This window comes from Suricata suricatta, chromosome 11 (genome assembly GCF_006229205.1).
Source record: "Suricata suricatta isolate VVHF042 chromosome 11, meerkat_22Aug2017_6uvM2_HiC, whole genome shotgun sequence".
Classification (NCBI taxonomy): Eukaryota; Metazoa; Chordata; class Mammalia; order Carnivora; family Herpestidae; genus Suricata; species Suricata suricatta.
The window spans coordinates 41,410,043-41,430,401 of NC_043710.1; the positions used below are offsets into that span (position 1 = coordinate 41,410,043).

Sequence of the window (20,359 nt, forward strand, 5' to 3'; positions counted from 1 at the left end):
CTTGAGAGACTATTGAATGCTGAGAAGGAACTGAGGGTTGAGGGGGAAGGGGGAGGGGGAAAAGAGGTGGTGGTGATGGTGGAGGGCACTTAAGGGGAAGAGCACTGGGTGTTGTATGGAAAACAATTTGACAATAAAATATTATGGGGAAAAAAAAGAATATAAATAGAAAATCTTTTACAAAGAAAAATTTTTTAAAGATTTTATTTTTAAGTAATTTCTACACCCAAAATGAGACTTGAACTTCCAACCCGGAGATTAAGAGTTGTATGCTCTATTGACTGAACCAGTTAGGTACCCCATATATTGAAAATTGTTGATCAGCCATTAAAATAATGAAACAAAGTTATAGGTAATAAATCAGTGGAGAAAATAAATGAAATATAAAAAATTAATTAAAAGGCAGGAAAAGACAGTAAAAGGAACAAAATACAGATAGAAATATAAAAAATACCGAATCGTAGACTTAACCATTATCAACAATAATTATATTAAATGTAAATGGACTTATTAAAATAACTTTGAAAGATAGAGATCATCAGACTGAATTTAAAAATACTTAACTGGTGGGCATCTGAGTGGTCAGACACGTCCAACTCTAGTCATCAGCTCAGGTCATGATCTCAGGGTTCATGGAATCCAGCCCTAAGTTGGGCTCTGCATTCACAGTGCAAAGCCTGCTTGGGATTCTCTCCCTCTCACTCTCTGCCCTTCCCCTGCTCATATTCTCTCTCTCAAAATAAATAAACAGTTAGAAAAAGATTTAACTAATATGTTGACTATAAGAAATATAGTAAATACAGTAAATATAAAGATGTAGGTAGGTTAAAAGTAGAAGGATGAGCAAAAATACACTATACAAGCACCGGTGAGAGAAAAGCTGAAGTGGCCTTCAGAAAAAGAAATATTACCAGAAATAAAGAAGAATATTTCATAATGCTTAAAGAGCTAATTCATCAAGAAGACATAAAATTCCTAAATATGTATGCATGTAATAACAAAGGTTCAAAGTAGATGAAGGAAAAGCTGAAAGAACTGAAAGGAAAAAAAGAGATGCACAATGTAGTTGTTGGAGATTTCAATAATCCTCTTTTAGAATTTGAGGGGAAAAAAACCACAATAGCAAATCCAAAGACTTGAACAAGGCTATCAATCAAATGGAGTGAATTGACATTGATAGAACACTATAATCTACTAAAAAAATGCAAAATAATTTTTTTCATATTATTTTGGAACATCTCACAAGATAAAGCATATGTTTGGCCACAAACCAAGTCACAATAAATATAAAAAGACTGAAATTATGTAGAGTATATTCTCTGACCACAATAGGAATAAACTACAAATAGATAAAAAAGAAAATTTAAAAAATTCTCTTTTTTAAATTGCTAAAAATATTTAGCAATTAAATAACATACTTCTGAATAAGCCATATACCAAAGAAAAAAGAACACAGAAAATTATAAAAATATATTAAACTGAATAATATTGAAAATACAACTTTTCCAAATATATGGGATGAAGCTAAAACAGTACTTTGAGGGAAATTTCATAGTCTTAATTATTTATATTAAAAGTAATACAGAATTAAAATTGATTCCAGATAAACATAATAAAATTCCAAGGTCTTCTTTTTTTGGACTGGCAACCTGATTCTAAAGTTTATATGGAAATGTGAAATTCCTAAAATAGCCAAAATAAATTTGAAATAGAAGAACAAATTTGGAGGACTTATTCTATGTGATTTCAAGACTTACTATAAAGCCACAATAACCAAAACGGTTTAATATGGTGTAAGAATAATGAATTGATCAAATAAACAGAATAAAGAATCCAGAAATAGACTTACACAAAGAATAAGTAAAAACGGATTACAGATTTAAATATAAAGCTAAAACTATAAAGCTTTAGAAGAAAACACAGGAGAATATCTTTGTGATCTTGGCAGAGGCAAAGATTTCTTAGATGGCACCAAGAAAACACTACTCATAAAGAAAAACTTGATAATTGGATAACGTAAATGACTATGGCTCCTCAAAATACACCTGTGAAAATAAAAAGGCATACTGCAGACTAAGAACAAATATTTATAGTACATATATCTAACAGAAACATATATAGGTAACTCATACATAATATAAATACATGTATAGATAAATATATAACAAATGTGTAATTTATAAAACATATTTAAATATATAAATAACTCTCAAAACTCACTAAGACAAAGAAAAAACTAGAATAATGACTACAATTAACATACCAACACTATGAAGTGTTAATGAGAATATAAAGCAACTAGAACTCTCATGCATTGTTGGTAGAAGTGTAAAATGATGCAACCACTTTGGAAAACTTTGGCAGAAAACAGCTCTATTTTTGAAGAAATTCCATTTTTAGAGAGAAAAGAGTCATATATTTATTAAAAGACTTATGAATGAATTTTTATATTCACTTTATTTCTAATAGTCCAAAAGTGAGAAAACCCCCTATATTCATAAACAGATAAATGGGTAAACAAATTGTGTATTTAACACAATGGAAATCTACCCATTAAGAAAAAGAACCAAATTTACTAACACATCTTGCAACATGGTTGAATCTTAAAAATTTTAATTTGTACCTATTATAAACTTGCATACTCTTTTATGAAATTCAAGAATAGGCAAAACTTATTCTGTAGTCATAGAAATCAGTTCAGTGTTTGCCCACAGCTAAGATAATGGATGTTTTAAAGAGAGCACAAGGTAACTTTTTTTGAAACGTTCTATTATCTTCTTTGTGTACAGGTACATAAATGTGTAATTAGATAAAATAGATTTTACATTGGAAATGAGTACACTTATTATATGATGTATATCAAATTATGTACCAATATGATTAATTTTAAAAAGCAAAGTAGTTCTGTTGTTGCTTGATACACACAAAAAAGTGATATTTTTTTTAGTATATTAAGGAATTTGTTTTAGTACTTAGTATGCCAGGTTCAGTATTATGGAAGAACACAAAGTGGTATCAAGGAACTTAATATTTAGTTAGGATAATACAGAAGTTCAGAGAGTTGATGCATGAAGAAAATATAAAAAGCAGAGTGCCTGACAGATAATATATGCTCAGCAAGTTTATTTTGACTTACAGGGGATAAGAATTTTCAAGGCATAGTTGAGGAGGTGATATTTAATGTTGACACTGCAGAATAAGACAGTTCTTAGAAAGCATCAAGAATTGGGGAGACATTGAGGTGAGGAGGATGTCATGAGCAAAGGTGAAGTAAAAAAGCACAACTTTTGTACAAAAGAGAGATATGTTTGGTGTACTCATTTGAACAAATGAAAACCTTTCATGTAGGAAAAATGATAGGAGGAAAATCACTAGTGATAGATTATGGAGGGTCCTTAAAACCAATTTAGGAAGTATAACCTTATTTTAAATTTATTTTTTATGAATTGCCTTATTTCATAAGTAAAAACTTATTTTATAATTTCATTTTATAATGTTAAGTGTAAAGACATTTAGCCAGAACAATGAAGGTGTTTTGATGAGCACAGAACTGAAATTGGGGCTTGGTGATTTTCGATGGGAGTTCTTTTGCTGTTTTGTTTTTGTTTTTTTCTTTATTTTTTCATTTTTAATGAACTTCAACTTCCACTTTATTTCTGCTATATTGTCTTTTGGTTGTATCATGTTTAGAAAAATCTAAAATAGGTAGATAAATAATTGTAACTAGCATTCCTATAACAGTTTACTTTAAAGTTGATGCATATCTTATAATAAAGCAGAGATTTATTTTAAGATTTTCATAATAAATATTTTAACCTGGCAGTACAAGTTAATGCATTGGCGTTTCCAGTGTGTTACCATTTGAAACATAACAGATTTGAATATGTATGACAGTTTTTGCTATGGTTTTTGTATTGTTTAGATATGTTTGTTTATTTATTATTTTTTTTAATGTTTATTTATTTTGAGAGAGAGAAAGAGAAAAAGAGTGTGAACAGGGGAGGAGCAGAGAGAGAGAGAGAGAGAGAGAATCTCAAGCAGGCTATGCACTGCCAGCCCAGAGCCAGATGTGGGGCTTAAACTTACAAACCATGAGATTATTACCTGAGCTGAACCAACTGAGCCACCCAGGTACCTCTAGATTTACTTTTTTTTTAAAATTGCAAACCCAACTGAAACTAGCTTAAGTAAATCAGGACACTATTGGCTTACATTGCCAAGAACCTCAGGAGCAGAATTTGGCTTTTGCTCCTTTTAGATGTAACTATGCTAACATGATGTAAAGATTTATTTATTCGTTTATCTTTTCTCCTGTTTGTTTTTCTTTGTATTTTGTCTCTCTCCATGTGCCAGAGAAAGTGGCCATGGCAATCCCAGTCCCACATGCTTATTAGCTTCCAACCTGAACTTAAGAGCCTTTCCAGGCAGTTCCAGCCGAGAATTCTGATTGGGTCAAATTACTCTGTGTGGCTAGGAGGAACAGTAGGAGACAGGTAGTGGGAGAGAGCACTGTGATTGACAACTTCATCGGGACAATAGCAGTATTCAGAAAAATTTCCCCAGAGAAACCAAAAGAAAGAATATAAGACACAGAAACTATTGTTTCCATAGTCTAACAGTTTTTTAAAAAGCAGTTAAATAAGTATTGAAAAAAGTAAAAATGAAACATTTGTAGAACCCAAAGAACAGTGTCCCATGTTATATATGGTTCAAATACCCAGCCTTTGACAATGGAGCAGCAGAATTTAGGGAGGATCATGAGAGAATGTCAGGAGGAGTAATCATTTTATTAATACAGACAGCTGTCATTTCTAAGGGAACATTTTTACATTAAAACTGTAGTAAATTTGAAGGTGTTGTGAGCAATGAGCTATCATGAAAAATGAAGGTCTCAGGCTGCGCATTTACTTCTTGAACGTGAAGATCAAACCTAATTTGGGAAGGATTACTCTTAAGTTCAATAGTATTTTTAAGCAGCATCTTAACTATTCCTAGGTGTGTGATATTCAGAAAAGGAAAGGAAAAAGAAAAGGAAAAGGCAATATGAAGGAATAGGAAGACCAGCACACCGGAGTATGTATGGAAGAACTGGCTGTTGAACACTACTGACCTTTACTGTATTATCCTGAAATTTTTGTGTTCCTCTCCAAGGAACTAGAGTGCTTCACTCAATGTCTGAAACAATTCATGATAGATATAATTATTCATTTTCTACTGTTAGATGCTGTGGTGTAGAGACTATAAAACTGATGTTAAAATATGATATATATCGTCATTTCAGTAAAATGTGCACTGAGCTCGAGCCAGGGCTCTGCCACCGACTCTTTGACCTTGGGCAAGTAGATGACTTCCTTATCTTGCCTCTGTTTTCTCGTTTCTCATTTCTCATTTCAGGTATTAGTCTTAATGATCGCTGAAGTCTCTTTCAGGTACAGCAGTAGGCTATGAACCTCTGAATCACCTGCCAGATGTTTCCCTCTTTTTCTGTTTTAGCACTGGTGGTAGTTGTACTTTGATGGGTATGGGAGAGAAACTTGGTTTTGAGTGATATCCCTAAACCTGTCCTAGGTGCTTAACCAACTGAACCATCCAGGCACCCCTGTTATACTGTCCTAGGTGCTAAGCAACCTTGGAAAGCAAATGAAACATGTATCTCTTACCTGCATAGAACAATATGACTTCCGTGAATATATGTTAAATGCCACTTTTAAGGGATTCTTATAAAAACATCAAAGATTTTGGTAGATAAAAACAGTGCAAAGAGAGAATATTGCCTAATGTGATTATTTCTGTATGTGTATTTCTGCCAGGTTGCAAGTGTGGATCTTTTTCTCCCTTATGAATATGCCAAAATCTTGTACCTAACAGTTTTAATGGCATTTCCAAAGCTCCCAGTGACACACACACACACACACACACACATACACACTCACAGTATATTATCTAGTAAAGTGGCTGTAGAATTAACATTTTTTTCCTGGAAGGAAAGTATCTGATTTAATGACCAAATCATTTTAAGACAGCACAACAGAATTTCACAGGAACTAGATCTATTTCTTCACACCGATCATGCATGTTTTACTCAAGCATTGAGTCATTAGCATGTTTATAATGGTTCTAATTTAGCACAACATTTTCTGAATTTTATCCTTGAGTCATTTACAAATTGTTCATATTGAATAAACAAAGGAAACAGATTGCATTTTATACTTAGTAATTTATCTGAAAGAAGAGGGGAGGGTTAATTGTTTTAAAGTTTTGGTCTGTTTGGGGAAGTGAGCCTGCTTTTTCATTGCTAGGCATAAATGCCATTTCTCATATTTTTGGGGATGGGGGGTGCTATGGAGGAGTAAAATGAAAAATTAGGGCAGGAAAAGATTGGCCACTCCCAGAGGGGAGTGTGGAGCAAAAGGGGAGCTGGCACGAGATTATCCAAAACAGTTGGTGCATTCCTTAATGATCAAGTGCTTGAGAAGTCCAGCTCTTCCTGGCAGAGCATCTGTGTTGATGTTTATATCAGTGCCCTGCTGTATGGGAAAGGCATGCTTTCTCTTGCTGCTTGGCTAAAAATAGGATGGACTATAGCATTGTATGAGATATTTTAAGATAGCAAAAACATTTAAGAGGTTAAAGGTTTGGCTTTTGAATCAAAAAAGATCAGTGATATAACTCTTGGTGTTTCTTGCATACTGAATTTTATCTAGAGTTTGTCAGTGATTCGAACTCTGTTAGGCAAGTTATTCTAGGTTCATTTGGTGCAGTCTTAAAAACCCATTCTGCTGTCTTTTCTGTCAGCTTCCCAGCATGAAGAGCAGGCTTGAAAACAGTCTCTATTTATACCCCCTTGTTCGTATTTGGAAAATCAGTTGTTACACTGGAGAGGGGGGGAGGACAGCACAAGCAGTCGTCAGGGAGTATGCTTTGTACGTTATAGTGACTTCAAAATAAAACTGGCACATTTTAGTGTCTAATTATTTTTAGTGAGCTTGGAGGGTTTTAATTAAAATTTAAGAGTGCTCTTCAAGCTCTCCAAGCTCCAATTTTATCCCACTGTATTGTGGAGCACTTGTCACTGTGGAAAAATGTACAGTAACTGGCATGTGTGTCTCTGTTTCCTAATGAAAAATGTGGGATGGATGATCAGCAGCAGTATAAATATATGTTGTCAGAACTAGTTGTAAACTAAGGCCAAAGATACTTTCGATAAGTTGTCATTGTTCTCACATACATAGAAATTTTATTGCATTTGTAATTAATGATTCAAATGGTAAAAATAAGAATTGATTTAATATTCTCTCAAAAGAGTTAATAAAGCAGTAAGAAATCTGCATATGGGGGCAGCATTGTTTTCCTCACTAAAATATTTTAAAGACATTTTCTATGTCATGTTTCTAATGTTTTAGCATTTATAACTTTAAATATCACTTTGAGGCCAAAGGAATAGTTAAGTGCTTACTCATAATCAAATTGTCTTAAAGTACCTGTGCAATAAAAATGTTTCCCATTATCCCTTCTTATTCCCCCATGCCTTAGTTTTAGCAATGATTTATTTATTTACTCTCTTTGGCACATTTGAAATACCTTCACTTCGTGCAGGATACGAGTTAGGTCTGATATGGCTTTGTTTAACAAGGAATAATTTAAAATTATTTCTAAAATGTTATATAGATTAGGAAATAAATATGTCACATACTCTCACTTCAAATTTCTCTGTACTGTGAAATTAATTGTTAGATGATAAAGCATTCTTGGCTTACCTAGCCTGAAACCTAGATATTTAGGAAGCAGAAACATTGCTTTGCCATCCATTATGCAGGATATTTATTAAAACTTAGTTCTGAATTGTTTTTACCTTTTTGTTTAGAAAAAGTTTCTTGAAAGAGAAGAACTTTTCTTAAATTGGTAAGGAAAAGAAAAAAACCCAGAGAAACTATGCAACTGAGAATTTTAACATGTCAAAACCTTTTACATCCTTGATTAAACTATAAGCAAGAATTGATGTCCAGTTCTTGATTTTTGAGTCTTGTTTTAATCACATGATTTACAAAAATTAGAAAAGATAAATATAATAAAGTCCTCCATTTCACTGAATATGTATTCTTTCAATGTAAGATGGATTAATTTTGACACTTTCCACTTTTATGCTGAAATATTATCATTTTTAACATATACATATCATTGTAACATTTTTTGTTTTGTAATGTTGTGGTTCTTTCTCTTAATTTCCAAAAAGTGTTTAGTTTCTCTCCTAGTTTTTAGCTGAAGATAGCTCAGTCAAAATATTAAAATTTGAATAATCAAGTATATTTAAGAGAAGCTTGTTCTTTTTATTCCATTTGGCATCCTGAATGACTACCGAGTTAAAACAATTCTGCAGGGTCTTTACTTCTCCCATGTACATGATACAAACTGGACCTCTTTTCTTATTCTGACCTCTTTGGTTTTCACATTTGCGAATGATCAGAATGGCGTAAAGTTTGATCTGATCAATTGCCGCTGCAGATCTAATGTCTTAGGAATGTTGAAGGTTGTACTACATAGAGGACGAATACTTTCTTTTAACTTGCACACTTACCTGGAAATTGTTTTGAGTAGGAAGTTTGAAAATATAAGTTTTCATTTACAACTTTATTACATATTTCTTCATCCTGAGTCAGAAATGTCTCAGTGGTGGCAGTAGTGTCCTTTGCCTGTGTGGTATTTGTTAACAATCTGCATCTTCTGATCTTTTTTCCCCTCATCTTACCTGCTTAACATTACAGTATGGAACATGCTTAATACTAATCATAGTGGTTTGGCAGTCAGATAATTAGGCGAACAAGCTGAGAGTTTTACAAGAGACTTCCTAAGTTTTGAGTCTTCTTGGAATCTCTTAGAATTGAGATTAAACATTGATAAGCTTGTATGTTGTGACTTTTATTGTCCTGTAGTTAAAGGCAATCAGTGATTGCCTTTATTTTCATGAGTTATAAATATAGACATGGAAAGCATGCTTTATTTTGTCCTCTCAGTTTCTTCTACTGAAATGGAAACTCATATTAACTAGATTAACTCAGCATTATGGTGAGGATTAATTTTTTAATAGGAATGTGAAATGCTTTGATATTATTAATCATTTTATTAATGAGTAGCTTTTATTTGAAGCTGTATACACATGGCCTGATTTATATTTGAAGTGTGTGTTTCTGTTGTCCATACAGTTCTATTTTTCTCCCATGAAGCTTTAGCATTCTTTTCCTGGAGCTCTGAAAGATTTTAGGTCTATTTATAGAAACGAGAGACATATTTTAGCCTGTTTTACATTTAGTGTATATTTAATCCTAGTTTATGAACTTGCTCTGAATTTGTGATCATTACGAGTAATTTGGGGTTTTGTTTTCTACCATTATAAGATATACTCTCAACTCAAATTTGAACCAAACAAATTATACTTTAGTATTTGTATCAGTGATTATCAGTTTAGTGCAATGTTATAATATGTATGAAAGGGTTAAAAAAAGTAACAGAATTAGATAGGATAGGAAGTTGAAGACATTTTGCTGATTATTCTTTTTTTTAAATAGTTTATTGTCAAATTGGTTTCCATACAACATCCAGTGCTCTTCCCCACAAGTGCCCTCCTCCATTACCTCCACCCTTTTTCCCCTTCCCCTTCAACCCTCAGTTAGTTTTCAGTATTCAGTAGTCTCTCGAGTTTTGCATCTGATGTTATGTCAGTCTTTCTGAAAATTTTAAACCTGATTTGAGAAAAACTAATCTCTGTTAGACGTGGCTTTGAGGATTTGCTTCTTAATCCCAAGCTGTTATTTTTTTTTATTACTTTAGCAAAAACACAAAATAGGTATAAAACAAAGTAAATACCTTATTTTTGAATTTAAAATGAAAGTAGCAAGAGACCATTTTGGAAATTCAATACAAACTGTTGTGTGCATATGCACATAGGCTCTTTTGGAAGGTCGCTCAGAATCCATATTTTAATCATGGTAGTAGATAACCTGTTGAAGGCTAAGAAAATAAAACATAGTGAAGAGTGGAAGAAAAGGAGAAAGGAAGGATAAAAGGGATGAAGGAAGGGAAGGGGCAATGAGCTTTCACTTGACCGAATAAAGCTGACTTTATTAAGAACAAACTTTAACATCTGTGATGGCGAGCTAGGATGGTTGCTCTTCATCAGCCATTTCATGACACACTGGTCTGGATTCCATCCATTCCTTGATTGATTGATCATGTCATGGACAAACGTTAATTGTTTTCACCAATACTTTCTAGTGATGAAGTGCTCTTCTCATCTCCTACCCAGGGCTCACTGTCGTTTTCTAAAGCTTATCTGGTTTCTAAAACCTTTAGATCCATCTTGACCTTACTGTCATTCTGAGAAATTCAAGGAGGATTTAGAAGTTGGAGAAAAAAATGAAAGGGAAAATGCTAAATAGATAGGTACTGATATGGGAAAGGAAAGGCTTTTGGAATTGGAGTAACTATTTTAAATATAATTTTAAAAAGAAGTTATCAGAATTTTGACACTTGGAATGTTACATTTTAATGGGAGTATGCTTAGCACTGAGGATTTAGTATTTAAATCTGCATTCCCTTTTGGAAACATGGCCTATTTGTTAAGATTTGAGGCTTAAAAGATATATATAAATAGTTGTAAGCAGTAGCATCAGTTGCAAACCCATCTAAATAGAGAGAAAAATATAATTCATTGAGAAAAAGTTGCTAATTATTAGAGCATTCTAAAATTAAATTTCTGTAACCTTTATGATCTTTATAGAAGCAAGCATAATCACTCCCTATAATCTTGGATGTTAGTTATATATGCAGTAGGGCAAGTAGTGTTTAACTGAGTATTTTCTTTATAAGACTATATCTTTTTCTATAGAAAAGTTTTAGCAGTTTTTAATACTGAGGGACAGAAAACATCTTTATTTTCTTTGAATTTTCCTCTAAATGGGTATTTTTCAAAAGTTGCCATATGTTTATTTCTTTAAGGACCATGTGGTTACAGTTTCACAGGTTTCTTCCTTCTTGAAGATTTGTCATTCTTCTTTAAACGGCACATGAATTTTGCTTAGATTTAAAAAAAAAATCACCTGTACTAAAAGAACAACATCTAAACTTAAATATCATAGGAAAGAACCCCCTTTCTGTGCTACCAGTCTAAGAAGTGATACAACTGACTTAATATTAATATAATTATGTTTATAACACTCAGATAAGATTATTGAGCATTATCTTTTTTTTTCCCCCTGGGAATAGTTTAAGTAATCTGGTAAAAATAAATTTAGTTGTGATGTTTTGTAATAAATATACTAATATAATTGTCTGTATACTAGGGTTAAAACAAAAACAAAATATAGCCTTGATCATTTTCAAATGGGAGAATTTCTCCATAAACTGGCTTTTGGATTTGTAGTATTTTAATACTTATACAATGATGTGTAATATTTTCAATACTTACTTTTTAACTCTAACAGATTCCTCCTGCATGGAAAAACTACTTTCAAAAGATTGGAAGGAAAAAATGGAAAGACTAAATACCAGTGAACTTCTTGGAGAAATTAAAGGTACAATATACAAAATATCAAACATATCAATGTAGAGATTGTTATTTTGTGTAACAACATGTTTGCTAATCTCTGTGTCCTTATATTAAATTCTCACCTCTAATATGTGTTTATATATAAGAGAATAAATATATAGTGTGTCCTTGAACTTTTATTCTTTATGTTTACAGAATGAAATGTTTGTCTTCTGTTTTTATTACTCTATAAATATATAAATTATAGGATAAATTGCTTCATTAACTTAACAGAGAAATCTGAAAAAGAAAAAAATGTTGAAAGATGGAGAACAAGTTAGGTTAAAGATAATTTTAGTCTTTCCTCTTTAAATCTATTAAATGACTTAGTTTATGAATCCAAATCATAAATTTGAATTTCTTCTGGTCAAAATGGGTCAAGGGTTGCACCTACAAAAAAGAGTTTATTGAATATATTGTACTTAATGGTTTGTGAGTGTTTTCTGAGGCTTGGTTACCTTTTTCAAGTCCTGGCTCTGGTACTTACTAGCTGAGTGACTTTGAGCAAGTCACTGAACTTTTCTATGTTTCTAATTCCTTATATCTAAAATAAAGATAATAACAGTTCCTACTTCATAGGCTCATTAAGAGGGATAATACAAGTAAAGTTTTTAGAACCATTCCTGGCACTTAAAAAACACTCATGAAGGTAAATTGTGGTTGCTGTTATTATTAACATACCCATAGAATCATAGGTTGACTGATCTCAATCAGATTTCATAGGATTTAACATTTCTTGACCTCTGACCCTGATAAGGATGTGCATCTTTAGTTCTGAAGGTTATGTGATTGATGTTATTATTTTGAAACATGTTAAGAACCATTACAAAATTAAGTTGTTCTATCAGTCAGGAAGGTATTTTTCTTCCTTAACTCTCTCTTGTTGATGCCTTTATGGAGATGAAGTACTTTATTACTAATTTTGGTATCCTAAATAGGATCCATGGTCATTAATTAATTCTATCAGTTTTCACTTGTGGACAGACAGTCATCACTCCAATTTGCACTAACAATTTGGAAACTTAACCACATTAGCTTTCTGAAGTTATCAAACAACTTCAGGTGAATCTTTCCATTGGTCATGGACAATATTTTATTTAAGATAAACATCTGGCAATAACTCTCTGATGAAATTGTTATTTTTAATTTATTACAGAAAATTGCCTAATGTTCAGGCATGTTGTGTTCAACTCAAATGAAGACAAAAGGAAGTCATACCTATCCCAGAGAATAATTCATAACTCATTTCATTAACTAATGAATTTTACTGCTTCTTATTTTGAAGTTCATTGCTTCTGTTCTATACTCATAAAGGGCATTTGCTATTTGGGGGAAAAAAATCTTAACTTATAAATGATGTGCAGAAAGAAAGCCATTCTTTAGTGACATATTCTCTCTCCAGCTGTAATAACATGTTTGTTGCATGCTACTTTGCACATCATTTAGTTTTCTCTATCCTTTCTAAAGTCATTGGTTGTATAATGGCGAGAAACAGAAATGGTTTATGCACAGGCAAGCTTTTGCCAGCATAAATGATGGGGGTCTTGCTTTCTCTTAGTAACAGGGAAGCTAACATTTTATTATGTTATGATTCAGCATCAAGTTTTTGTGCTTCGGGTCATCTCCTCTCCCCTCCCCCCTTTTAATCTTTCTTTATTTTTCATTCTGATTATGACTTTATGATGCAAAAACTGTACTAACTTTAGATGATCAAAATATCTAAATCTCAAAAGCAAAAACACATACAAATTTAGGCTTTTCAAATTCTTTACCTTTTTTTCTGGATTCTGTATGTGATACATAAACTTTCATATGTGTACTGCTCTCAGTTTTATGCTCATAGAAGATAAATTTTTCATTTCTATTTACTATACATAATGTCTCTTTTTACATCCTAATATTTTGTCACCATAGCTATTGTACAAGAAATACACCAATAATATAGTATAATAAAAACTGAAAAAAGTTTAAGTAGTATTCAGATAGTTTGATACAACCACTACTGAAATTCAACATGCATTTTTAATTTAGGTGAGGCTAGTTATTATCCACGTAAATTAGTTGTGATTATTATGAAATTTTAATGTGATTTAAATGCTATCCTCAAAAAATTCATACTATTGAGGGTATCAGTATTTTATATCTTGAACAACCCTCATTACAAAATTTGTTGTAAATGAATTTAAAATAAATTCCTTCATTGCATATTTATTGAAAAAATATAGAAATACATGCACAAAAATAGTTCTTTGATTCTACCTGTATTATTTTGTATATCTTTTCCATTTTAATTTATGTACATACTTGTTAAAGTTTTTCTTTAAAATTAGAATCATCTTTTTTAGGGGCAACTAGGTGGCTCAGTGGGTTAAACATCTGACTTCGACTCAGGTTATGATCTTGTGGTTTGTGAGTTGAGCCCTGCGTCCGGCTCTGTGCTGACAGCTCAGAGCCTGAAGCCTGCTTTGGATTCTGTGTCTCCCCCTCCCTCAGTCCCTCCCCTGTTCCTGCTCTGTCTCTTGCCATCTCTCAATAATAAATAAACATTAAAAAAGTTAAAAAAAAAGAATCACCATTTTAAATATTCTTTTGTAATCTATATTATATCAATTAGTGATTAAGTCATCTAAAATATTTTTAATTACAGAAAATATTGTATGAGGTGAGGTTCTCATAATTTGAGTATTTTATTCAATTTCTTAAATTATTGGTTAAATATGGATAACTTTCTAATAATTTTCAATATTATTTAGTGGTTATTTTCTTAGGATATATTTCTTTATTTTAACCTTTATTCGTTTTTTTTTTTTTTTGACATTTATTCAGTGTGGGTGGGGAAGGGGCAGAGAGCAAGGGAGACCCAGAATCCGAAGCAGGCTCCAAGTTCCAGGCTGTCAGCACAGAGCCTGATGTGGGGCTCAAATTCACATACCGCGAGATCATGACCTGAGCCTGGTCAGATTTTTAATGTACTGAGCCACCCAGGCGCCCCAGGATATATTCCTACAAAGTGAAATTCCTGAGTCAAAACGTGTTCTTTTTTAAGACGTTCTCTGACTCATACCGCATTATCCCGCAGAAAGGGGACAGTGTTCCGCTGTCGGCGCAGTAGCATCAGGTATTCTCTTGCCCTCAGTGCCAAGTATTATTACGCAAAAAATTTCTTGGTGGGGAAGATGGGAGGAAATGATACACTATTGCTGATTTACTTTGAATTTCTTTGATTATTATGGTGAAAGCAGAGTTTGACATAAATTTATTTGTATTAAATGTCTCTTCCTTTGAAAATTGCCTATTACTGTTGTTTGTCCATTTTTATTTTAAAGGATTTGTCTAGTTCTTATGGTTCTGGAAGATTTTTAGTGTGTATTTTAAAGGTATCAACCTTTATCTGTCATATATGTTTTATTTTATCTTTTTTTTGTATTATGATTTTTGTTATCAAATCTCTCCCTCCCATTTTGTTGGGGGGTTGTTTATTTGTTTATCTATTTATTTTTTTGAGATAGAGAGAGACAGAGCATGAGTGGGGGAGGGGTAGAGAGAGAAAGGGAGACACAGAATGTGAAGCAGACTCCAGGCTCTGAGCTGTCAGCACAGAACCCGATGTGGGGCTCAAACCCACGAACGATGAGATCATGACCTGAGCCAAAGTCAGATGCTTAACCCACTGAGCCACCCAGGCACCCCCGTTATGGGTTTGTTTAGAAAGACTTCCCCCACTCTGCTATATTTTGTTCCAAATCTTTGACCAAATTTTTAATCATTTAACCCTTCAATTCCTCTTGAGTATATTTGATGTGTAATTTCAACAAAAGATACAACTTAATTTTTTTCTTAAGCCATTAACTAAATATATCTGTATCATTAGTTAAATAACTGATCTTATCTCTGATTTTAATAACATCTTCTACCCATACTGAGTGAATATTTGAAACCATTTCTTGGTTTTGGGTTCTAGTCTATTGATCCATCTAGACTTCTGTTAGTACTGTGCTATATTAATCACTGTAACTTTATATTATCTTTGAAAAGTAAATAATGCAAGATCACATTCATAATTTTTCTTTAAGGTGTTTGCATACTTCTCTAAAGCTTATTTTAGGCTTATATTTATTTTAAGTGCTCATTAAAATCCCAAAATAAGTTTTCAAAAGATTATATTTATATGAAACTATAGGGTGAACTGACATCTTTATAGTATTGAATCTTTCCATTTAAAATAATTTATTCTCTTATGTCCCTCAATGATGATATGTTTTAAAACCACACTGAGATACCACCTCAGGCTGGTCAGAGTGGATAAATTAATGAACAAATCAAGAGACTATAGATGCTAGTGAGGATGTGGAGAAAGGAACACCCTCCTACACTGTTGGTGGGTATGTAAAATAGTGCAGCATCTCTGGAAAACAGTGTGGAGGTTCCTCAAAAAACTATCAATAGAACTCCCCTATGACCCAGCAATAGCACTGCTAGGGATTTACCCAAGGGATACAGAGGTACTGATGCATAGGGGCACATGTACCCTAAATTCATAGCAGCACTGTCAACAATAGCCAAATCATGGAAAGAGCCAAAATGTCCACCAACTGATGAATGGATCAAGAAGATGTGGTATATATACACAATGGAGTATTACATGGCAATGAGAAAGAATGAAATATGGCCATTTGTAGCAAAGTGGATGGACCTCGAGGGTGTCATGCTAAGCGAAATAAGTCAGGTGGAGAAGGACAGATACCATATGTTTTCACTCATAGGTCTAACAGGAGAAACCTAACAGGGGACCATGGGAAGGGGAAGGTGGGAGAAAATTAGAGAGAGGGAAGGAGGCAAATCATGAGAGACTCTTGAATAGTGAAAACAAACTGAGGGCTGAAGAGGGAGGGGAAAAGGGAAGGGCACTTGTGGGGAAGAGCACTGGGTGTTATAGGGAAACCAATTTGACAAACTATAAATGAAATGATGATATGTTTTCTAAATATAGATTCTGCTTGTTTCTTTTGATATTTTCTCTATAATATTTAATATTTTTGCTTGCCATTGTGAATGAGACATTCTTCATCCTGTTTTTGTTATCATAGTTAAGGATGCTAATAAATTTTGCTGGTTCATTTTATAATTTTCCTCTTTATTGAACTTATTAGCTATAGTCATATTTCAGCTGATATGTTTTCTCTTTTTTGGCAGTTATGTCCCCTTTTTTCATCCCCTCTCATAATACACTGCCTAGAATATTAAGAATTACATTAAGTAATACATATGATAGCAGGTATTTTGCACAGTTGTTAATTTATGGAATTGGTTTTACTATTTCACCACTAAGTATTAAGATATTGAAAATATTCTTTATTATTAAAAGAACATTTTACTCTACATTGATACTACTCTACATAGGAGTTTCTATGAGAAATTGCATTTCATTTTATGGCATATCTTATTGGTTTTTGTTTTTCAAATTTACTGATGAAATAAACCCTGATTAGTCATGGTGTAGTCTTATTTTAATGTACCAAATAATTTTATTTCCTCATATTATAGTTGTTATTTTTGCATCTGTAATTATAAATGAGATTAGTTTGTGTTTTTCTGTATTTGTACTCTTTGTTCATTTCTGTACCAGAGTTCATGGTTTAGTTGGAAAGCTTTGCCTCCTTTTCTAGGCTGTGTAAAATATTGAATAGATAACATGGGGATTACTTATTCCTTGAAATTCTGAGAGAATATACTCATAAAATATCCATATATCCTATATCTAATAATTATTTTTTTCTCTTTTTACATTTTCTATTTCTATTTTTTCTCTTTTTACATTTCTATTTCTAGGTAAACTTTTTCTAGAAAATTGTATATTTCACTGAGATTTTCAGATACATTAGTAATTGTTTAAAATACAGGATCTTTTTTTTAAGTTTTATATTTTATGTTATAAATTCCCTTTTAAATTTTGTGTATTTGTTTTCTGTCTCTTTGTCCTTCAATTTTACTTGCTAATGGTTTATCTATTTATTTCTTTTCCTGATCTCCCAGTTATTATCCAGTTTTTAGATTTATTTCTTAATCCTGCTACTTTTCAGTATGCCAACTACTTCATATTACTTTTACCTGTATTATATCTTCCTGGATTATTACCTTATACTTTTTCTTTTGTTTCTGATACCTTATAAGTTCCTAAATTTAATACTTCATTTTAAATGTTGTTTATTTAACTATAAAGGTATTTTGGCCATGAATATATTTATAGAAATAGCTTTATGCATCCCTTAAATTTGGGCTGTTAGAATTCTCATAGTCATTATTTTCTGAATAATCCATACTATATTATCTTCTAACTGATTTTGTGAATATATATATATGTGTGTGTATATATATACACATATATATACACATATATATTCTTCCTTTGTTTTCAAGAGTGGAATGAAGTTGGGGAAGGGAAGAAACATAGCTTTTATGACTATCACTAAAAAATTCTATATGGTGGGTTAGGTGCCTGAAGGAGAATTGGCAGTAGAATGGTTAAGAGCAGTATTACAAAAATGAATCTTGGGACGCCTGGATGGCTCAGGTGGTTAAGTGTCTGATGCTTGTTTTGGGCTCAAGTTGGAATCTCATGGTTTGTGGGTTTGAGCCCTGCATTGGTCTCTGTGCTAACAGTGTGGAGCTTGCTTGAGATTCTCTCTTTTCCTCTTTTTGCCCCTCCCCCACTTTTGTGTTTTCTGTGTCTCTCTCTCAAAATAAATAAATAAATAATCTTTAAAAAGATTCCCTCCCTAACCCACCACCATATTTCCATAGGTAGCCAGCAGCATTAATTGAGGTTAGAGTATTATAAATGGTATAAATTTAATATAGTAATTTCAAAATAATATTCAAACCAGGTTAACGTTATTATAAGTATTGCTAAATAACTTTATTCTTAAGAGATTAAATGAAATATAACATAAAATTATTAGAATTTTGCCTTGGTCTGGCTATATCTGAAGTATTGTGTTCTAATTGGGTGCCATATTTTTATGGGGTCTGTTTTCAAATTAGGATTTATTAAAAGTTGCAGGAATGGAAAAGAGTTAAAAGATTTAATATGAATAATAATTAAAGATTTAGGGAAGTTTGACCTACTATATGTTGGTTGGTTGGTTGGTTGAAGTTCTGCTGATTATAGGAGGATAAAGTTTGTGTTTTAGGGGGTTAAGGAAATAAGGAAATTATTCTCAATGTACAAAAGAATTTAGGAAGAGTTAATGGCTATCTGGCATTGATACCATAGGACTACATTAAAAGAGAGTACCTCAGATATACCATGTGTTCACAAAATATTTATTGAATGAATGGATGCATTAAAAAACAAAATCTGGAAATTTGGCTGTGGAAAATCTTAAACAAAAATGTAGAGAATATTAGAGGGTGTTGCTACTCTGGTGGAATGTTATCTTCATGCTCTATTAAGGTTTTTTTCAAAATTAATACCAGTATTTCTATACTTTCTTAATTATAAGACTAATACTGAAAATATTATTTATTTACTGTCAATTAGTAATATAATGAGTACTTTTTGTAAGATGCTTTATTTTATACAAAGGGAACAAAAGACTAAAACATATGCATTATTTTATTTGATACTTATTATAACACCCATGAAGGAAAATACTTTTATATTGATTTTATTTACTTTTAATAGTTTATTGTCAAATTGGTTTCCATATAACACCTAATGCTCTTCCCCACAAGTGCCCTCCTCCATTACCACCACCACCCTTCCCCCCACCCCCTCCACCTTCAGCCCTCAGTTCGTTTTCAGTATTCAATAGTCTCTCATATTTTGCATCCCTCTCCCTCCCAAATTTCTTTCCCCCTTCTCCTCCCTATGGTCCTCAATTAGGTTTCTCCTGTTATATCTATGAGTGAAAACATATGGTATCTGTCCTTTTCCGCCTGACTTATTTTGCTTAGCATGACACCATCAAGGTCCATCCACTTTGCTACAAATGGCCATATTTCATTCTTTCTCATCGCCATGTAATACTCCATTGTATATGTATACCACATCTTCTTGATCCACTCATCAGTTGATGGACATTTTGGCTCTTTCCATGTTTTGGCTATTGTTGACAGTGCTGCTATGAATTTTAGGGTACATGTGCCCCTATGCATCAGTACCTCTGTATCCCTTGGGTAAATCCCTAGCAGTGCTATTGCTGGGTCATAGGGGAGTTCTACTGATAGTTTTTTGAGGAACCTCCACACTGTTTTCCAGAGAGGCTGCACCAGTTTACATTCCCACCAACAGTGTAGGAGGGTGCTTCTTTCTCTACATCCTCACCAGCATCTATAGTTTCTTGATTTGTTCATTTTATCCACTCTGACCAGCATGAGGTGGTATCTAAGTGTGGTTTTGATTTGTATTTCCCTGATGATGAGTGATGCTGAGCATTGTTTCATGTGTCTGTTGGCCATCTCCTCTTTGGAGAAGTGTCTGTTCATGTCTTCTGCCCAATTCTTCACTGGATTATTCATTTTTCAGGTGTGGAGTTTGGTGATTTCCTTATAGGTTTTGGATACTAGCCCTTTATCTGATATGTCATTTGCAACTATCTTTTCCCATTCTGTCAGTCACCTATTAGTTTTCTTGATTGTTTCCCTTGCAGTGAAGAAGCTTTTTATCTTGATGAGGTCCCAAGAGTTCAGTTTTGCGTTCATTTCCCTTGCCTTTGGGGATGTGTTGAGTAGGAAATTGCTGTGGTTGGGATCAAGGAGGCTGTTTCCTACTTTCTC

General features: G+C 32.8%; 1 protein-coding gene across 5 annotated transcripts in view; it reads left to right on the plus strand.

Annotated features, from left to right (window-relative positions):
• Positions 1-20,359, plus strand: part of SOX6 (SRY-box transcription factor 6) — a 372,948-nt gene that overhangs the window by 94,280 nt on the left and 258,309 nt on the right. For all 5 annotated transcript variants that reach the window (XM_029957189.1, XM_029957193.1, XM_029957194.1 and 2 more), the window contains exon 3: positions 11,478-11,567. In XM_029957189.1, coding sequence (XP_029813049.1) covers positions 11,478-11,567 — 90 coding nt within the window. The remainder of the gene's footprint in view (positions 1-11,477; positions 11,568-20,359) is intronic.